This window comes from Nestor notabilis, unplaced genomic scaffold (assembly GCF_000696875.1).
Source record: "Nestor notabilis isolate BGI_N333 unplaced genomic scaffold, ASM69687v1 scaffold521, whole genome shotgun sequence".
Lineage (NCBI taxonomy): Eukaryota > Metazoa > Chordata > Aves > Psittaciformes > Psittacidae > Nestor > Nestor notabilis.
The window spans coordinates 28085-49476 of NW_009914907.1; the positions used below are offsets into that span (position 1 = coordinate 28085).

The 21392-nt window shown below is 39.7% G+C and overlaps 1 protein-coding gene across 1 annotated transcript in view; it reads left to right on the forward strand.

The window, feature by feature from the left end:
• FARP2 (FERM, RhoGEF and pleckstrin domain protein 2) overlaps window positions 1-21392 on the forward strand; it is a 67821-nt gene that overhangs the window by 23922 nt on the left and 22507 nt on the right. Inside the window, exons 5-12 of the mRNA XM_010023863.1 lie at window positions 279-376; window positions 2539-2653; window positions 10788-10923; window positions 12598-12693; window positions 13993-14156; window positions 14303-14371; window positions 15510-15567; window positions 16246-17460. Coding sequence (XP_010022165.1) covers window positions 279-376; window positions 2539-2653; window positions 10788-10923; window positions 12598-12693; window positions 13993-14156; window positions 14303-14371; window positions 15510-15567; window positions 16246-17460 — 1951 coding nt within the window. The remainder of the gene's footprint in view (window positions 1-278; window positions 377-2538; window positions 2654-10787; window positions 10924-12597; window positions 12694-13992; window positions 14157-14302; window positions 14372-15509; window positions 15568-16245; window positions 17461-21392) is intronic.

The window sequence follows — 21392 nt, forward strand, 5'->3', positions numbered from 1 at the left end:
TGTTGTTACTTCAAAAATCAAACTTGTTAAAAGAAAAGTGCTCCTTCTGCTTCCATGTTCCTGCGTGTTCATTTATGCTGATAAATTGAACTGGATTAGTCATGGGTTATTTGGCTTGATCTGACTGTTCTTGCAAGCAAGACTTCTGTGTTATCTTGTTTTTGGAGAGAAGAAGAATTAGGAGATTCTAGTTTAATAAAACCTCGCTCAGTCGTTCTATCATTCTTTCATGTGTCAGGGTGGTATGTGTAACTCCAGTACTTGTAACACTCTGTCAGGTACCTGTTTGCGTTGCAAATCAAGAGGGACTTGGCGGAGGAACGACTGACCTGCAGTGACAATACAGCTGCTCTTCTGGTCTCTCACCTTCTCCAATGTGAGTATTTCAACTGTGTTTAACATCAGGTGATGTTGCTATTGCTAACCTGAGTTAAATAGCATACAGAATTTTTTGGTAACCTGAAGCATTTTCTGTCTCAAGGTTAATTCCTTCTGTACATGTAGTAAACCTGTTGATTTTGAACACTGGGATTATCATCAGAGCTTGCTGTGGCGAGGAACAGCTGGTGCTTATGTATAAGATCACTTTGGCTTTGTGGAGACTGTACAAAACGAAACACCTTGCATGTTGACTGTTTTCCCTGGCTCTTCAAACTGGGTCACTAGCATGCTTTATCTTCCAGACAGCTGCTCCGATCTGCCTCTGTGCTTCCTTGGCTTCGTTTCTCACTTTCCCTGTGGCTGGGGGAGATAAGCGTATAGAGACTGGGCTGAAGTAAAACTAGACATGTGCCAGGACAAGTTCAACAGCAGGATTGTCAGCAGCTATCCTCCTTGCTGGGAGTGAAAATGGAAATGGGAAGCAATTGATTTGGAAGTTCTCCATGTTGCTGCTCGCTCAGTCTGTACATGCCTAAACACCTAAAACATATTAAGATGAACAGGTTGAAAAACTTGAATGGGTTCAGACACCAAATCAGCCAAAGCAGCTGCCAAATGATAGTGTTTACAAATCTGTAACCTGAGCTGCAGAAATGGAGTTTTATGCTTCCTTGCTGGCTTGAAACTAAAGCTGCACTGCTAAATGGTTATTAGTTACCTAATTCTGTGTTGTAATATAGGAATACAATTATAATAATATCAGTTACAGTGATTTTATTGGAAGAGCAAATCTAAGTTGTTTGTGTGCTATCAGTGAGTGACATGATTAAACCTTGCTCATGATTTTCCAGCACTGCAGTGTGGAGTTGGTGAGCAAATCTCAGTGTCTGGCCTTGCTTAGGTTGCTTCTACTCTACTAGAAAATTAGAAGTGAGAAAGAATATGTTTCTTTTTAACATAAACTGTTTTACAGAAGTGCCTTTCAATCTTTATTTTTTTCTTGTTTCTTATGCTGGCTTGATTTTAAGCAGGATGTTGCTGTGCTCTCTTAAAGAGCAGCTGCTTTGGATGGGATTAGTTCACATCGTCCAGTCTCCTTTCTATGACAGTAGTTGATAGCAGATTTTATGGGGAAACCCTCTGAAACAAAGCAAGCATATTGCAATACTTCCTTTGCTGCATCCATCCTGTAATGTTTGCATGTGGCCTTTGTAAGTTGAAGATTGACTCTGCATCTCTTTGTTTAGTTGCCTTTGGTGAATTTTGCTTCCATGTATTTGTCTAACTTTTGAATTTGCTTATGTTTCTGGCATCCTTCCATGCTAATGAGCTTCACAGCTTAGTTTTTTGGGATGTTTGTAAGATAACATATATCCTTTTGTCTTTTTAAAACTTTTGCATTTGATTTTCTATTTCATTATCAGAAAAGTCTAAATAGCTTTTTAAAATCTATTTATTCAACTTGTAGTTTTCATATACATGTGCCATACATTCTGCCTACCTCATGCTGTTCTTTCCCAAGCCAAAGACTTCTGGTCTTTTCACATCTTACCAGGTGGAAGCTGTTTTGCACTTTTGAGTTGTTCTTTTTTCTTCTGTAAAACTAGATCCACAGAGTTAATTTCTGAAAGGCATGGATATGTGAAGGGGAGACCAAAATTCAAGATGCAGGCACTGTGGGGATGTACAGACACATAACACTGCTTTCTCTTTTGCCATGTGTTTATTTTTGTACAATTTCTGACATGTAATTCGCCCTCCTGCCAAGTAGGCTTGTTCATAACTATTTTACATGTATTTAGAAAACTTAAATTGAAATATGCTGGTTTGGTATGAGATATCTGTAAGGAGGAAATGTTTAGACCAGCTTGTGGATCTTCTACAAGTCTCACATCTTTGACTGTAAAGAAGTCAAAAGTCTGAATTTTCAAACAATGTTCAAATGCTGCTGTAATCCCCAGGAAGTCTGCCTGGGATAAATGTGAGTGTTTTGTAGAATGAAGCTGGATGCAAAGTGTGATGCACAGATTTGTAGCACTTAAAGGAAAACACATTCCATTTTTGGGGGTCTCTGTAATTCCTTACGAAGTATTTTCTGTCATTGTTCCTTTTCCATTATTTCTTGTTATTCTAACATGTTTTTGTTTTCTGTAATAGCTGAAATAGGAGATTTTGATGAATCAGAGGATCGAGAACACCTTAAAACAAATCAGTATTTTCCAAACCAGGAAAGAATTGAAGGAAAGATTCTGGAGTTCCACAGGAAACATGTGTAAGTCAGAATTAATGTATATACCCTTACCATAAGCTGCTGGCAGGCAGGTGGCCTGGCTTGGTGGAGGTCAAGTATGCTGCACAATAGGATGATGTTAAGGTTGTGTAAGTTAAATACCAGTTACATCTAGCAAGTAAAGTTGGATGTAATGGTAGTTACATAATTATGACCAAGTTGTTGGGCAGTAATTTTTCTGACGTGATTTTTTCAGTGTACCTTTAAGAACATACCACAGAGAGCTATTATGAGCTTGTAAGAATCGTTTTCAGCAAAATCATTCTTCAGAATGTCCAGTCTACAAAGTTTAGGTTCAGCTTGCCATCAAATGCATAGGCCTTGCTTTTTTCTAAGTTATTAAAAACCGGTTGCATTGTACTCATTCCGTGAGCATAACGAAGATGGAAAAGGATGGAGGGAGTGGGGGAGAAATAGCTTTTATCAGTTTATGCAGTATCTTATCTTACAGCTGGAGTATTTTTTAAGTAAGTAAAGTTTCTTAGGGACAAAGAAACTGTTTGCCACAAATATAAAACTAATTCCAACACACAGTCAGGAACTGCACAAATGAATGGTTTATTATTTGAAATGCCCATTTCTTCCACCATGCACATTCAATATATAGTAAGGTCATGTGTTTCACAGTCTAATCTGGCTGGCCTTAAAATGTGAAGATCTACTCAGTGTGTGCAATGCAAAATATCTTTGTAAGTAAGAAGATTTAGAATAGACAACCATAGAATGGTTTGGGTTGGAAGGGACCTCAAAGCTCATCTAATTCCAACCCCCTGCCATGGGCAGGGACACCTTCCCCTAGAACAGGTTGCTCCATGCCCCTGTGTCCACCCTGGCCTTGAACACGATGAGGCAGCCGCAGCTTCTCTGGGCAACCTGTGCCAGTGTCTCCACTTTCACAGGGAAAAATTTTTCCCTCATATCTAATCTAAATCTCCCCTCTGTCAGCTCAAAGCCATTCCCCCTTGTCCTGTCACTACAGGCACTTGTTAAAAGTCCCTCTCCAGATTTCTTGTCAGCCCCTTTAGGCACTGGAAGCTGCTCTAAGGTCTTCCTGGAGCCTTCTCTTCTCCAGGCTGAACAAGCCCAGCTCTCTCAACCTGTCTCTGTAGCAGAGGTGCTCCAGCCCTCAGAGCATCTTTGTGGCCTCCTCTGGACTCACTTGAGCAGCTCACGTCCTTCTTGTTTTGGGGCCTCAGAGCTGAATGCAAGACTGCAGGCGGGGGTCTCATAAGAGCAGAGTAGGGTGGCAGAATTCCCTCCCTCAACCTGCTGGTCATGTTCCTTTTGATGTAGCCCAGGACACAGTTGGTTTCTGGGCTGCAAGCACACACTGACAGGTCATGTTGAGCTTCTCAACGACCAACACCCCCAAGTCCTTCTCGTCAGGGCTGCTCTCAATCTAGTCTCTGCCCATCCTGTATTCGTGCTTGGGATTGCCCTGACCCAGGTACAGGACCTTGCGCTTGACCTTGTTGAACTGCTTGAGGTTCAAATGGGCCCATCTCTCCAGCCTGTACAGGTCCCTCTGGATGGCATCTCTGCCCTCCAGTGTGTCAACCACACCACACAGCTTGCTATTGTTGGCAAACTTGCTGAGGGCGCATTTAATCCCACTGTCCCTGTCGCCAGCAAAGATGTTGAACAGTACCCGTCCTAATACCAACCCCTGAGGAACACCACTTCTCACTGATCTCTGCTTGGACATGGAACCATTGAGCACAACTCTTCGAGTGTGACCATTCAGCCAATTCCTTATCGACCGTGTGGTCCATCTGTCAAGTTCATGCCTCTCTGATTTAGTGACAAGGATGTCACGAGGGACAGTGTCAATGCCTTGCACAAGTCCAGTGTCAGTCACTATTCCCTTATCCACCAGTGCCATGGCCCCTTCATAGAAGGCCACCAGATTTGTCATCGTGATTTGCCTTTAGTGAAGCCCTATTGGATGTCATCAATCAGTCCCTTGTTGTCCATGTGCCTTATCATAGCTTCCCCGAGGATCTGCTCTGTAATCTTGCCAGGCACCATGGTGAGACTGACAAGTCGACATGGTGATTGTGAAAGGGTAGTCAACCTACAGGGAGGCTCTGTCGTGACCAAAATACTACTTGGAAGATCAGGGTTTGCATTCTATATTTGCCACAGCTTTTAAGCACGCAATGTTAATACTGCTGAGAAATTCCAGATTGTTCCCAACCATAATGGCCCTAACACTGATTTTGCAGTTCTTGGAGGCAGCAGGTTAAATCAAGATAAAGCGCTTCATAAAATGGTAACAGAGTTTTGATTTCACCCAATAGATCTTACTGTGTAGTTTTTGAGACCTTCCATATTAGGATTTAGCAATTTGAATTGCTTTTATTAGTTGAGAATATCCACCTGCACAGTTTCTTATGCATGGTTGTGTATTTTAATCCAAATACTATATTAGATGTCTAAATTTTCCTTTTGCTCTGGGATTGTTGCTGACTGACTTTCCTTTAAGACAGAAGGAGGAGGTTATTCAGGGCAGCATCTGTGTTCAAGGCTAAGAAACATACTGTATAATTAGAAAATCAGTTCCTAAGAATTTCAATAATTAACTTCTTTTTATGATCACTCATTTTCAGTTGTACTGAATTACCAGTACTAATGGAATTTCAATTTCAATTCTCAATGAAATCAGGTGTTACTTTTTTTCCTGTTTTTGAACCTTTGAGGTGCATGTGGAAACAGTGAAGGAACAAACGAATTGTTGTTTTGAAGTGATTTTGAAGTAAAATAAAATGTATGCTGCGATTCTTCACCTTAGGAGGCAGTAGCTTGAGGAAGAAAACCAATAATTTCATAGAAATTCCACCACTATGGTGGTGTCTAAAGCTACAAATGGCTTCATGAAAGGTTTAGACAACATCATGCAGTACGGGCTGATTGCTTTAAGATTTGAGAAGAAATGTGATTTTTGTAGTTCTGGGATAAGTTACATCCAAAGCATTCACAGAACAGCCCTTTGTTAGTCACGTGCCTGGATCTGATTGAGTTGCTTCTGCTTGCGGGGAATTTTCTTGGCTTCCTTTTCTTGATAGAAAGGTCGTGACTGTCTCCTGAGTTAGTCAGGGACTGGTAATTCTACTAATTAGGGTCAAGCTTTTTTTTTTTCAGGCAAGTTACTTCTAATCATTCTTTACAGTAAGGAAAGGTTGTATTCTTGCCTGTCAGGAAAAAGTCAGTGGAAGGTTAATACAAAAAGATCCATGTTTTATAAGTGTGCTTTTCATTAGGTTAATGAGAATTGCATCTAGCACAGCCATGTTATTAAAATGATTGCAAATCTTATTTTAAAGCAATGTTTTGGAAGTGTACATTCAAACCATGTTAAGATTAAAAGCTGAGGCATGTGGTTGGAAACAGTTACAACAGAACATTGGCGATACCGGAGTGTGTGGAACTCATGTTTCAGATTGCCCTGTGCCTTTGGAAAAATTTTTGTTAGATGTAATTTTGGAAGCACTGCAGTCCTAAAAATAGTTGTGACTTCCTTACACGTCTCCTCTTGCTTCCCTTGCCCAGGGAGTATTGGCCACCCTTTTCCATTTTTAGTAGTTGTGAAGGTCCCGTGTTCTCTCAGAGCGTAGACACATTTTTTTTCCTTGTTTCTGTTACAAGGAGCAAGCAGGAGCATGGACCTTTGGCATTTGTCTCCGTGGTGATGGGCAGTGCAGTTAAACAGACAAAAGGCTTCTCTTATTACCCCTGTGCATCATATTTCTATTTTTTTATTTTCATTTTTATTTCCTTCAGTTGTCGTTATTTCCCCACATAGCTTTAGAAGACTGGTATTTTCTTCCACTGGTGATTGCTTTTGCCAGAGACTTCTCATATAAACAGAGCCTCCAGGAATAAAAAAAACATTTCTGGTAGGATGGCTCATCTCCATATCACAAGTGCATCATCTTATTTCTGCCTCAGTTTTCTTCCTCAGCAGCCCTTGCTTTGCCTTGAACACGCTTGCTCATATACCGGTGTACAGGGGGTTTCTGTGTTGTATCAAGCCGGGAGCTTCAATTGACTTTCTTGGGCTAGAGTTGCAGCAGGAGCCTTCCAGTGCTGTACGTGAGTTGGGGGAGCAGGAGGATGTGTATGGCTTTGCAGAGGGTGTTCAGTCCCTTTGGATGATGCTATGGAGTGTCTTTTCACATTAGAAAGTTGTGGTTTGATTTTAATCTTTATTCTTTTTATTGCTTCATTGTAGCTACCATTAGAAATGGTAGAAGAACACATAAACCTGAATCAAACTAGAAATAAAACTAGAAATAAAATTAGAGAAATAAGAGTGTGTGTATCCAATCCATTCTGTATCAAAATAAGATAAAATACATTGGAAATGTTTATTCGTAAAGATAGGAATTGAAACCTCATTTTCTGTTAAATATACCTTTTTTATTTCTTTCACTTTTACAAATACTTTCTTTTAATTCCACAAATACTGAAATATGAGGTTTGTATTTAAATTTGCAAATGTAGTAACAATAAACAGGGTGAGTTGTAGTTTTGGTATAGCACATTACCTGGTTGCTTCAGCAGAAGTCTGAATTAACGTTACTTATTTTATTTTTTTAGTTTATAAAAGCAAAAAAAGAAAAAGTAGTTTATATTTTGAAGATGGTATGTTGGTGGCAGTGCAGTTAAATCCTGGCACCCCGGTCACTTAAAATGCGATGTTTACTGCCTTCCTCCAAGTAGTGCAAGTAGAATACTTGCTTCAGGGGGAGTGTATTCTAGAATTAAACATAACATGATTTGCTTGGATTCAGATGGCTGTGGGGTTTTTGTTTGTGTGTACATAGATAAATCAGGAAAGAAATTGAAGGCTTGATAGATCTATATTTACCTTTACTGTTACCCGTTATGTCCTGTCACAGCTTGTTAGCCTAGCTGTCCTTGATTTAAATTGTTGAATTGTTTGTAAATTAGGAAAACAGTAACTTCAGATTGCTGTGTAGTCTGAACAATTTCTACACATGCAGCGTTTGACACTTTATCTTTAAACTTCTCTATAAATCACTGTTTTTAAATGTTGTATAAATCACTTAACATTTAACAGCATTTATTTTGAATCCGTTGCCACGTGTGACTGTTGTAGCAGTCTATTTGTCTAAATGGATGTATGTAAGGAACCTTTAAACTAAAACATTGCATTGACAGCAGTTTTTACTGGAAAACACTTGTAATTGATAGTTTGTTGTCCGTTGACCTGGGGAAGATTAAGTAGACTTATCTGCTTAATGGATGAACAAAATTAGACCAGACTGTTTTCAGGCTGGTCTGTGCAGCTTAGTCTGCAGGAAACATCTGAGGGTAATTGCTCTGAAACCGTTTCTCCTTTGTAACTGTTTGTGGTGCAGGGTGAGTGCCCAACATTGCTACCACCTTTCCCCACTCAAGGCTCTTCCTTCTTCGGTAGGTACAGGCCAGTTGAATGCTTAAAAACACTCTTAAAATCTGGGTTGATTTTTTAATTCTTTGAGATGTGCTGTGCTTTGGCTCATATCTAATGGAACATAAAATAACCATCAGTAGTTCTGCGTCTCTTATACTTGACTGTTTATGAAGATCTTTTAGTACTATATGGCTCCAATTTTCTAGTTGCCATGTTATCCTAACTTTTGTTTCCTTTCCTTTCCTAGCCTTCAGCAACTTTAGCATCAGCAGCACCCTATTTAAAAGGACAAAGCACCACTTTCATTCTTAATGTCACTCTTTTCAGAAGAATTGCAGCAGATGGGTGGAAGTTACATACAGTGCTCTTAGAGTGTAACTCTAAGAAGCTGTGGCCAAAATTAGTATCTATCATCTACCTTTTTTTGTCTCATAAATGCTTAATAAACAGGAACTATGGTATTTGTGCTTTTTTGCTTCAGGTAAGGAATCTATGGAAGAAATATTAGTAACACTTAAAGCCAGTATAAAAGCACTTATTCCAGCCTTACCCATTTCAGTAAGGGGAGGTGAAATCTGCTTTACCAGTTTAAGCTCTTCAACATAACCAATACATGTGGTGGTAACACTGGTAGAAATGCAGCTACAAGACTCTCTGTGCAGTTCGGCAGTTCTTTTTCCATTTAAAATCAGATTTTTGTTCCTCTGTGTTTGTTCTTTCCAGTCCCTTTACGCATACATGGTCATATAATACTGACGTTTGGATAGGTTGGCATATGGGCTGAACTTGTAAAGGTAGGAACTTCACTGAATCCCTGCTTTCTGCAGTTGGCAAAATAAATTTTGGATTTCCTGTTGTAGTATTTTAGAGTATTATTTCCCCCTCCAGAATGAATAAGGCAATAGAAAACTGTTGAAATCCTGTCATGAAGTGTATGTCCATTCAGGCATACTTTCTCAGTCAATTTTTGTGTATGTATGAGTTTTAGTCTGAAGAGCATTTTACTAAGAATCAAAGAAGCGTTGTTTCTGCTAACAGCTCCCATTTTTAAAGTGTTAGCATACTACATAAGTTTTGTAATTGCATTCCTACGTGCGGTGAATGTGTTGTCATCATCCCTGCTTCTGACAAATTCAAATATAATAATAATTCACTTTAATATTCTCAATTTATATTTAAAAGAAATCTATATAGAGCAAAAAGGTTGTTTAGTCTGAAACATGACTATAGGTAAGTAAAAGGGAGGTATTTTTAAGGAGCATGCCTAGGAAAGCAAGTCAGTGTAGCAGGAAAATGTATTTAGTACTGATGTTATGCTTGGCACTACATAAGGCATGAAAATAGATCATACTACAAATAGTTTTTCATCTATTCTAATGAAGTGACACACAGATTTATGGAAGGAAGGACATTTCGTGGAAAGCAGGATTTTTAAACTTTGTCTTTCTGCAGGATCTAATCTGGTTTCAGTACTAATTGGTTGTAAATAGGGTAATAATTTTTATTCCCTGTGTCTTCCTTGTACCTTACATGCTAGTGCACTTGCATATTGCAGGAACAGTTCAATCAATGCACTAGCGTAGGTGGCTCATGGAAGAAACGTGATATTTATTATTTCTAATAATTTTCAGTGGGGATGCAGGGATCACTTTATACAACTGTGGCTGAAGCAGTGTCACCAGTCCTAGTGTCCTGTCAGGTCCTGTGCTGCTTGTGTTTCCGTGGAGTTAGCAAAGGAGAAGGGTCTCCTGCCGTTGCTAGCTCAACTGGACTGTATTTACGTGGGCTCTCTCCTGTGCGCAGGCTCTGCTGAGTAGCTCCAATTCATTGTCCATGGCCACCCCTCCTGTTCCTGAGCGCCAGCTGAGAAATGCACTATAATTCAGTAAACTCCACCTTGTGGGAAAAAAAAAAAAAAGGGTGTGGAGGGGTGGTGGAAGAAGCTGTTTTGTCGTGCAGGAGAACAAAATGTCAGTTACTTGATTTCAGTAGACTTGTGGAGAAGTAAATGAAGGCTGAATCTGTGACTGGTATGAGCCAGTCTGTAACAGTCACTATATTGATTTGCTTGGACTTCGTGCACGCTTAGAAAGGAGGTGCTCCCTGTGTATATCTTCCTCCTGTTTTCAAAGTCATTTTAACAGCAGATGATTTCATTTTTAAAATCATTTTCTGGATTCCTTGGCAAGGAGGAAATTACATGGCCAAAGACTGCGGGAATGCATTGCACCCGATACTACTAGCGTAATAATTCTGATGCAGTCCCGAATCCCTGCCTGAAAAGGGTCATTCTGTTGCAGTATTTGCTTTGTTCCCATTGTGCTGACTGTGCAGCTCTGACATCTCTCACTTTTATCTGGTCAATATTAATGTGTATACAAGCAAGCAGAAGAAGGAGCATTGTGGAATGAATTCAGGTTTGTTCAACTTTATTGCTTTTAAACTGAAAAAGCTCTGGACTAGTTAGTTGTTTCAGTGCCTCTGTCTGTGGGATGCATTTTAGGTTGGTCATCTACTGTTGCATATTGTTCCTATTACAAAAATGTTGGTGTAATGCTTAACTTGGAGTGAAACAGACGAACTTGGTGAGAGAGAGAATTCTTATTTGGTGTGAGAGTTAAGTATATTAGCAATGTTGGCAATATTGTAGAATCAGATTGTTCTTAAAACTGTATTTATTCTTATTCCTCGTTACAGGGGTCAAACTCCTGCTAAAGTGCTTGAAATTGCTCGGAAACTGGAGATGTATGGTATCAGATTCCACCTTGCATCTGACCGTGAGGGCACCAAAATTAACCTAGCTGTCTCACATATGGGTGTATTGGTGTTCCAGGTAAGGTGGGAAGGGCAGGCTGAGCGTGTGTCAGCCTTTCTGTTAGCACCTCTTAGGAGTAAATTTCGCATTATAACTTCAGGTGTGTCTAATTGTTTAAAATTTAGTGCATTTTTATGGTCAAGGGAGTGTCAGTTAAGCCCCTCAAATATTGTTTGGTGCAGTTTGTTCTTGTTGATGCAGAGAGAGCAGTATAAAACCCAACAGTAACAGCAAAATAGAAGGGTTTTTGTTGCCTGTTTGGAAGTTACATGTGTGTTCAATAAAAATAATCAATTTTTTTGGTACAGCCCTTGAGCAGGTGTCTAATTCCGGAATTTTGGTACAATTTCCCTTTTTTAAATGTTACAGTGTGTTTTTGCTGGGGTAGTATTGCTCTTAATGTATAGCAGTGCTGTTTCACTGAAGTGATCAGACCAATTAGAATTACTACCTTTGTTGTATTAAATAAGCGACTCAGTGATCAGCATTCTGTTTATGAATGTAATCATATTATTTTCCTCCTCCAGAACGCACAGACAGCTTACCTACTAAAGTATTTCCATTTGGACACTCATTCTGCATTTATTTTGTGTCTTATGTGTTCTCCTGTTACTGTGGGTCAGCTTCTCTTTGGAGATGCATCAACCACTGCAGTCCTGCAGTTCTCAGTCCTCCTCAGTGGCATCTCAGCCCTGAGTTTTCCATCATTTCAGCTCATTTGGGTCTTTCTCTTGAACTCCCATTTTTCCTCTCCCTTTCCTTGTAGAGGATGACGGGAGAATTGCTGCGGTGATGAGTGCTGACAGGGTCCTTCTCTGAGGTTTTGGGAGTCAGTGGTACAGGGAAGGGACATCTGATGTAGGGCAGCAGTGTGAAGGCAGAGTCTAGTTTTAGCCAGATAAGGAGGCTTGTGAGTGAGAGAGCTTGGCAGGATTCCTTGTGCATCTGGCAAGTACTCGTCTGTGTATTGTTCTGCTGAATTATGAAAATCAGCTTGGAGGAGGGTGTCTAGAATTCTGTCCAGAGGAAAAGGAAAGCATGTGAAATAAAGGGACTCTTCATTAGGGACTGTAATGGTAGGACAATGGGTAATGGCTTCAAACTTAAACGGGGGAAGTTTAGATCAGATATTAGGAAGAAGTTCTTTACAGTGAGGGTGGTGAGGAACTGGAATGGGTTGCCCAAGGAAGTTGTGAATGCTCCATCCCTGGCAGTGTGCAAGGCCAGCTTGGACAAAGCCTTGGGTGACATGGTTTAGTGCAAGGTGTCCCTGCCCATGGCAGGGAGGTTGGAACTAGATGATCTTAAGGTCCTTTCCAACCTTAACTATTCTATGATTCTATTCTATGATTCCATAAATGAAACCATCTTGCTTGTACCATAAAATACCCTGAATGTCGATGGGGTTGAAACGTCCCTTTCCCATCCAGTTTTCTAGGTTTTCATTTGATTTTCTAAGTGTCTGCACAGAGATCACAGACATCACACACTTGTAGCTATCCTTGTACTGAAAGATAAAATTGTTCAAGGGAATATTGTCACTAGAAATAAAAATCCACCAGAATAGGTTGGGGGGGTGGTGTGTGTCCACATGCACATGTATATATATACCCACAGAACAGAAACCCAGAAATTTTGTTTGCTGGTCTTAGAAACTTTTGCCAACTTTTAACTATTACCATTTTAATTCAGGGAAATACGAAAATCAATACCTTCAACTGGTCAAAGGTCCGTAAACTAAGCTTCAAGAGGAAAAGATTCCTTGTTAAACTCCACCCAGAGGTCTGTGTAAGTTTTACTGGAATAGTAGGCTTCTCAGTGTTAAAAAATACATACACTTAATTTTATTATGAAAAACTCTAGAGTTTGTAATTCTATAAAACAACTTCAGTGGGGGAGGCATGGCTTCAGTTCTCAAGTAAAAATCTTTCCTTTTTCAACCCATGTCTCTCCTCTTAGATTTTTTTTTTTTGTGTGTGTGTCAGCCTAAGCTTATCCTTGATGTAGGCATAAATGTGTAAATGTAAGATAGAAAATAAAATTGAAAGCAAGTATTAGGTGCATCCTGTCTCAGTCCTTTTACTCTGAAAAAGTGACATTTAGTATTTTCCTTGGATATAAATGGAGGTTGATGCTCAACTCTCCGATTCATTACTGTCAAAATGAACTAAGGTAACTTAAGCATTGAAATAGTAAATCTCTGTTGTTCAGGTAATAGTGTGTTAGGAAGTGCTTTTGCTATAGCTCCTTAAAAGAATACTACACTACACTGATGATACAAATGATGATTGCTTTGTATGACTGTTTCCTCCAGGAACTTGTTGCAAACATGCGGCTTAAATGAAAAATCTGGTAAAGATTGATTCTAAAGAATAACCGGATACACCTCAGGAAAGAATAGGTGGCTGAGATTATATTCTTGGAGCTTAATTTTAAGGACTGGGTGATTACTTTTGCTACAGCCTTATCTTTTCTATGTGTCTGTATAGCAGAAGTGTTATTTTTCATGCTTGGCAGATTTATAGTAGATTGGTACGTTGAACATAGGGTTGTATTAAAATCAGGGGGTGGGTTGGACATCATATAGTTATGTGTATATCAACGTAACCTGAAGCAGGACGCGCTGTCTGCTTGTGTAATGTGTCTCACAAAGAGACCCTCAGAAATTTCACTTGATAACTTTACTCTGACATACGCAGTGTTTTCTGGTCTCACCTGAATCTCGGGAAGTTAGACAAGCATCAGCACTTCTAAGGAAGAAGTATTTTTAAATAGCTACTATTTCATTTAAATATTGTCATTTGTTTCAAACTACTAACCTTATGATCCGTATTTCTTAAGATGGATTATATAGAGCATGTTTCTAAAGTCAAATGCATTTTAAAGTCAAGTTTCAAGGTAAACAGATATTTCTGAAAGCTGCTAAATGATTTAAACTGCATTCAGGTTCACTTCCATTGCTTTAAGGCATATGAGAAATGACTTGGCACATCTCACTGGGGTTGAGCCTTTTGTTTGTACCTGTTTGTACTTTTCCGTTTCTCATCCATTACTATTTTGTGTGCTACTTCTGTGGTTTGTTCCCAGGGCCCATATCAAGATACGCTGGAGTTTCTTTTGGGAAGTAGGGATGAGTGTAAAAACTTCTGGAAAATCTGTGTTGAATATCACACGTTCTTTAGGCTCTTTGATCAGCCAAAGCCAAAGGCTAAAGCAGTGTTATTCACCAGAGGGTCATCATTCAGATACAGGTAGGGAGAAACCTAACAGGTTTATTAAAGCTGAATTCCTTATATCTTAGAAAATGAGATCAAAAAGAAAAAATATTCTAAAGTCATTCCGTCTGTCATTCTCATCCAGTGTGTTTCATAATGTTTGTACTTTTGTGGGTTCACAGTGGAAGAACACAGAAGCAACTAGTGGATTATATTAAGGACAGTGGGATGAAGAAAACCCCATACGAAAGGTAAGTACAAATACTTTTTTAAGGTGAAATGTATTTGAAACTTGCATAGTGCTCTAATTTCCTAAATTTCAGTGTTTTTAAATGATGCTTGGAAACATGTTCACTGGTTGACTTCTTAGTTACTAAGGTATCCCTCAGATTTAAGGTAGCTGAACTAAATTTAAAGAATAATTCTACTGTTGTGATGATTTATGAAGCTTAGGAAAGTTTCAGTATTATGTTTTAATGTCCATGGACAATGTGCGAATTAGCCATATTAAATTCAGTATGCTTTGAAGATTCACTGAAATTAGCGAGGACTTGTCTCTATGTCACTCTAGCTTTGCAAGTAGCCAGTGGCAGAGTGCGTAATTGAACTTGGGAGCTGCAAGTCTCAAACTGTGACCTTAAATACTCATGAATTTCTAAACGTATAACTAAATAAATTAAGAATGTGCGTTTCAATTATAAAATTGTCATTTACTTACTTGATGAATAAACCATCCTGTCTACAGGTGGGAAATTCCTCATACTTTTCAATCTGAAATATTATAGGAACTTAATGGAAATTTATAGAACTTTGCGTTTATCTACTGTTAATAAATACTTTTAATGTTTTGGACTCCAATTGAGCTCCTCTTTTATATGAAAGATTGATTTTTATAGTAAATGATTGACATGGAATTAATATAACCATGAGCATGTTCCAGGATACCACTTTTTGGGGTGTAACATAGAATTTTATATGCCATAAATTATATGGTTAACTATATTGTAACTTACTTGTAAAATTATTGCAGATTAACTCATTCTGTTCCTGAAGCCATTTATTTGTAGATGTTTATACTGATGACAAAGGAAGAACTTAAACTAAGAGTGCTATTTAGTCTAGTTGTCTGCCCCAAGTTGCTTTTAAGTTCTTCTTCAGTGGTATGAATGATCTGGATCTTGCTTTATTCCTTTTTCTGTGTTTCTTACTCTTGCTTTGTTTAATTTGCAGCTCTTGTGGCTGGTTAATAACTAGTTCAAGATTTTAAAAACCATGATAAAATATAGCTTGAGACATTTCTGTTGGCTACCAGAAGGGAAGTAGCTGAGTGAGGAAGGGAGAAGGCTGGTTCATGTCTTGGATACTCACAGAAAGTTCTGTGTTTTGCAGGAGGCACAGCAAAGCCAGAGCGTCCACTCGTGCTTCAAACACAGACGTGCCAAAACAGGTAACTTCTGCAGCACTCTTGATATTGCAGTCATGGAAGCTGGCAAACAGCTTTCTGAGATGACAGTGAAGGAGATGATCTGAGTCAGCTGTTTGTCTGGAATTACTTTCACTCTTTGATCTTTGTCCCTGATGCACAGTTTATCTTCTTTTTTGAGCAGTATCAGTTTTGATAGTTGTAATCAGTTTCGATAGTTGTAGCCAGTGGAGTGTAAAGAGAGTAATATTTTCCTTTTCAGAGTTCAGCTTAACTGACAAGAAAATGTTATACTTTCTAGGTACTATCTAACTGCTTTCTGTGGAAGTCTCAAGTTCATTGTATAGATGCCTTCCACAATCAATGGCAAGAAACAAGTGTTTCACTGAATGCACTTGCTTTATATGCAAGAGGTTAAGGAAGCATCACAGGGTTATGCCATTGTTGTTTTGTGCTACTTCCCCTTGTGGATGGCTTTTCAGCAGAGACTATAAAATACATGGATTTAATCTTCCATCCAGTTATCTGAATTCCAGAAAAAAGATCTTGCCTCTTACTGGGACTGCTGGACCTGTTTGTGTATGCAATGTAAAATGAGCTCTTTTGAAGCATGTATTCCTTCTGCATCAGGAACTGGATGCTGCATTTAGTTTTATGTGTTGTAAAAATATTTTCCTGTTGTGTTTCTAATTTTCTTCTTAGAGTGTCCCATTCATTGAGGGCTTGAGAACCCCAGGGTCTCCTGCCTCTGCAGCTGCCCCCTTCCACTCAGTTCACTCATCGGCCACTTCTACTCCTGTCCTGCCCATCTTTGCAGAAACCAGCCCTTCCTCTTCAGACCCCCGAGCACCATACACAAGGATTCCAGAAAAGAACACTGCAGCACCAGCAGAAGAAGTTGGGAGGAAACTGATGCAGCAGCCTGGATCTCCCATGCTCCAAGGTGTTGGGTTTGGTAGTGTTGCAGGAAACTGTAACCCTGCTTGTCCTGTTGTTGAAAATGGTTACTGTTTAGATCTAGATATAGAGAGGAGTAGTAAGGAGAGCAGGGTCGCTGTTTGTAAAAATGACAATGATGAGGATGACTTTACCACAGGTGTTTTTGTCGCTGAACAAGAGCATCAGCATGGCAGTCGGGGTGCCCCTCTTTTCACATTGACAAATTCACAGTTACAGGTGTCAGAGGAATTTATTGATGATGACCCAGCAGAAATTTCCTTTTTTGCTGGTGGCTCTGAGGCATTTTCCTATGTGTACAGTGGTTTAGAATTAAAGGGCTCTGATTTCTCTAAGCATGTGTCAGAGTCACCTGGCTTAACTACAGATGCCCTTCAGCAAAATACACTCTCTCCTCAGTCGAGCCCTGACAGGTACTCAACCGAAGCAGTAGATATGAATATGGAAGATGAGTTTGAGTTTGAAGAAGGGAGTGATTTCAACGGCAATGAGAGACCATCGGATACCTCGGAGCTGTTCAAAGTGAAGGCCCAAGCAAGCAGAATGCAAAGCCTCCTGAGCCCATCTGAAACGAGTTCACTTGTCAACAACCGCTCCGAGAGCAGCTCCCTCAATAACTTGGCATTGAACGGCGCATCCTCTGTTCACGCGTACAGCTCTGCGAACCACTCGGAGGCCAGCTCCATGGTGAACTTCCCTGCCTACTCAGTGCGCTCCGAGTCCAGCTCAGCCTTTCAATTCACAGACATTATTGACCAGCTGGAACAGCTGAGCTGTCCACCTACTACCACGGAAGACTCCAGCAGCACAGACACAGATTCCTGGGACTCTGAAACCGCTGCGCCACTGGATGTGAACCTTTTCTTTAGTAACCCTTTTGCTCAAGCCACCAGCGATAACTTTGCTTTTGACTTTCAGAACAATTTAAAGAATCTCACACAAGAAGACTGGACAGAGAAGGCACATGTCGATTGATGCTTGATTTTTGTGATGGATCCCTTTATGCTGTTCAGGCTTAGAAGTTAAAAGAGTGTGATGTCAGTCACTTTAAGCAAGAAAACCCTAATCTGGTAGCTGGATTTTAAATCACGTAATGTAGTTGATTTTTAATTATTTTTTTTTTAATGTACCTTTTCAGTTTCCCTCAAAGCATCCTAGCTTTGGTGCTGCCTTACAAGCCTCACACTGCCATCAGAATGTGTTACGATAGGCTACAAGGTTTGTAAAATACTGCATTTATGAGAACGCTCTGATTCCAGAGTAGTGTCATCAGCTGGCATATGTAGCCATCACAGATTGCAGTATATTGAAAGACTTCTTTGACTACAAATATTCTGTAAGAGTCTGGAATAATATACTGTTCCTCCAACACTCAAATACAACAGCAACTTTTGCACATGCTTTTTAACAGGCAGATGCATCCCATATGTCAGCAGTTTTCCTGCTCTGCAGTGAAAGTCCTCATTTGGGGTTTTTTTATTTGTTTGCTTATTTCCACGATCAAAAGAAAAAAGGACAATCTTCAAATCAACTATGAAGGAAAGTTTTAAAATATCAACCTATGCAACATGTCTATGGTATACTTCGAAGAATAAATAACCTACGTGGTAGTTTAGAAGAGGGAATGTGTATGTAGTCAAATGAAAATAGCAGTTGCCAAAACATCTTGTGAAGACAATCATTGTATTTTCTGACTTCAAAGTGCCTTCAGCAGTCTAGCAACGAACAAATAGCCTTCTGCTTTGCAGCATTTTGGAGGTATATGCATAGACTATAAAATAAGTTAATCCCCATTGCGTTTTGTCTCACCTTCTTTTTCTTTATTCAATCACTCTGCATAAAAATGCTTACAAATTAATTCGTGAAAGTGTACTTTATCTGTGGAAGACATGTGGTGGCAAACCCAGTGATAGCTTTAATTTTTTCTTTAAAATTTGGGCTACAGTCAGAAAAATACCGTGATCTTTCTGATCAGTTGAGATGTGAAGAGGAGCCAATGCTGTAGAAAACAGAGCTTCACTGCTTTCATAATTTTCTTTTTTTAGTTAGGTGACTTGATGTGAGACTTGATCTGTAAGTTTGAGAGTGTAATTGAAAAGACAGTTACTGAACTGGTCACATCTAATTTAGCAACATTTATTGGGGTGAAACAGTAAGAGTTGTGAAACATCCTTCCTGCCTGCCAACCTGATGGATTGGAGGGGTGAAATTCTGAGCTTCAGCTCATAATAGCAATATTTTACAGTGCTTTGCTTTTGAATGAGCAAGAACGTGAAATACAGAACACACGGCTGAAACCTTCTGATGGAAAGCCTCATCTCCTTCAACCACTTGGTTCTGGGGTTCCCTGTTGCCCCGTTTTCAGTCCTTTGCAGAGAGAGTGCAGTATGAGTACAGTGGACACCTACAAAATAAGCAGTTTTCAGTTACAAGCATAACTCTGTGCTCCATATTATTTGTATCTGTTCTCTTAAATGTGGTCTTGATATATTGTTAAAAGACCTTAATTCTTCTTAAACATTGAAAAAATCCTATTCTTTCTTGATAACTGCAAGAGAATTCCTCTCAGTGAATGGTAGAACATGAGGAGGTAAGACCTCCTTCAGACACCCATTTTTTCCAGTTTAGCTTTTACCAAGGAATGATTATGCTTCACAGCATTTACTTTTATGTTGTGGTTACTGTGTTTGAGTGGTTCCACAGGGAAACTTGTCCCCTTTGCCAGTGGCACGGAAAATCAAAGCACATTTAGCACAAAGTGTTAGTTTGGACCTACAAGAATGTACAGCAGTTTGATTGCTCTTTTTTGTTTAAGTGCTATACTTTATTTTTGGCTTTTTTTTTTTTTTTTCTTCTGTTGAATGTGTGTTCTGGCTCTTCATGTGGCTTTATTCATAGCTGTGAAGGTGATGCTGTGGATGTGTAATTTGACATTTCTAAATAGGCACTTGGAGGAGGTCTTCAGTTGTGTCCAAAGCTGGTACCTTTTAAGTATATTTTAAGTGGTTTGTTGGATTTCCTTCCCACAACTAACTACATATTTGTCCATGACTCTACCACCTGTAAAAGAGTTTGCAAACGGATTTCTGTCATTTTTCTGTTTTGTTTTTCTAACTACATTGTGTAACTTAGAAAACTCTTTTACAGGTGGTAGAGTCACGGACAAGTATGTAGATAAAGATTTAGAGAAAGACTGTTAATGTATTTGATCTCTTAGAAAAAGAATCAGGATTCAGCTATTTGTGTATAACCATGTTTGCCTCCATTTCATGTTCTGTGTCTCAGTCACAAACATCCTCTCTAAATGTGTTAGAATTGTTTAGTACGGAAATAAATCCAACTGAATTGTCTAGATTTTCAAAAGATCTTAGGAAGAAGCTGCCTATACTTTCAAAAAAACACGCTTAGCAATCCTAAGAGAAGGCTTGCCAATACGTTCTCTCACACCACAGTTAATTTGAAAAGGCATATTTAGTATTTTCTTCTTGTATTTTCCAACTCTGCAGATCTTTTATTGGCAATTTTAAATCTCAGGGATTTTTTAAAGAAATACAAGGTAATAAGAGCCTTAATGCCCCTTTCATTTTCTAAAGGAATGGAAGTGACTAGGATCTTGATCTTAGAGCAAGATGCGTGGATCCGCAGATGCGGATGTACATGTACAGAGCTGCCCAGATGAAGGTTTTGGTTACAGTGTCACCAGGAACACTGGTTCTTCGCATCATCTGACTCCTCTGTATACCTGGATTTAAGGTGCTTGTGCAAAGGCGATGCTGGTCAGCACCTACAAGCTGATACCTTTGCGGGGATTGCACACCATGGTGTACTTCCAGGCTGTGTGAGAGTTCAGTGCTGCTGCCTGTTAGTTGTATCATCTTTGCTGTTGCTAATTGATAGCGTGTAGTTGTCGTGGTTTCTTTCTGGCCTTTTCTGATTTTTCAAAGCTGTGTGGTTTCTGAGGATATAGTTGCATGTTTAGCTCTGCTGGTTTATTCATGGTTACCCACACAGGCACAAAAGGGGAGAGACTATAGTTTGTAATCAGTTTTTATTATAGTAAGAAAGCTGTGAGAAAAGGTTCTTTATCGTTTCCTCAAAAGGGTAAGTTCAGATTCGCTTTCCAATTGAGATGGAGAGAAAACCAGCCTGCCTTTAAGGGAATGGGATGGCTTGGTACTTCACAGTGAGCTGGAGCACCTATTGTGAGTTCTTTTAGTGCAGCAGAGGCATGCCAGGCATCCTCTTATTCCCCAGCTGTCTCCTGAGGTGGCAGAGAAGGTGAGAGAAGGAACGGCATTCTGTTCTCTGCCTGTATCATTTGCCTTTGGGTAGCCTAAGGGAATCAGAGAACTTCGGGGCAGTGTGGTTATGTCCCAAGTACCAGCATACTGTATAGCTTTCAGTGTTACTCCTTGTGGTTTGTGTTGTTTTCTTTTCATGGTGTTGATATTAGTAAAATCTAGTTCCTGGTACTGATTTCTGTGGTAGGAGGAGATGAAAACCTATGTGCAAACCTTCACTTGTCCATGGCAAGTGAGTGGTCATCCTCTCTTCCCCCTGACACTCTCACTTCTGCAGGTACGTTCTTTCATGTTTGCTTTCTGCCCCCATCTGTGGGAGGCTGGGGGGGACATTTATAGGTACCTATATTTCTGGTCAAGGTACAGGTTTTAGTGCTGGGGTTCTCCAGTACAGCCAGCCACTAGGATTTCCAGGCTTGTTCTCCTGCTCTAGACTGTGCATCCACCGGCTCTTGCAGTGGTGGCTCAGTGAAGGGAGCATGCTGGAGCCATTGCTGTTTGCCATCCTTCCACTTCTGTTTTCCTACTTTAGCAATACATGTAACCACAGAAAGCATGGCAATATTAGTGGCTTTTCAAAATGAGTTAGGG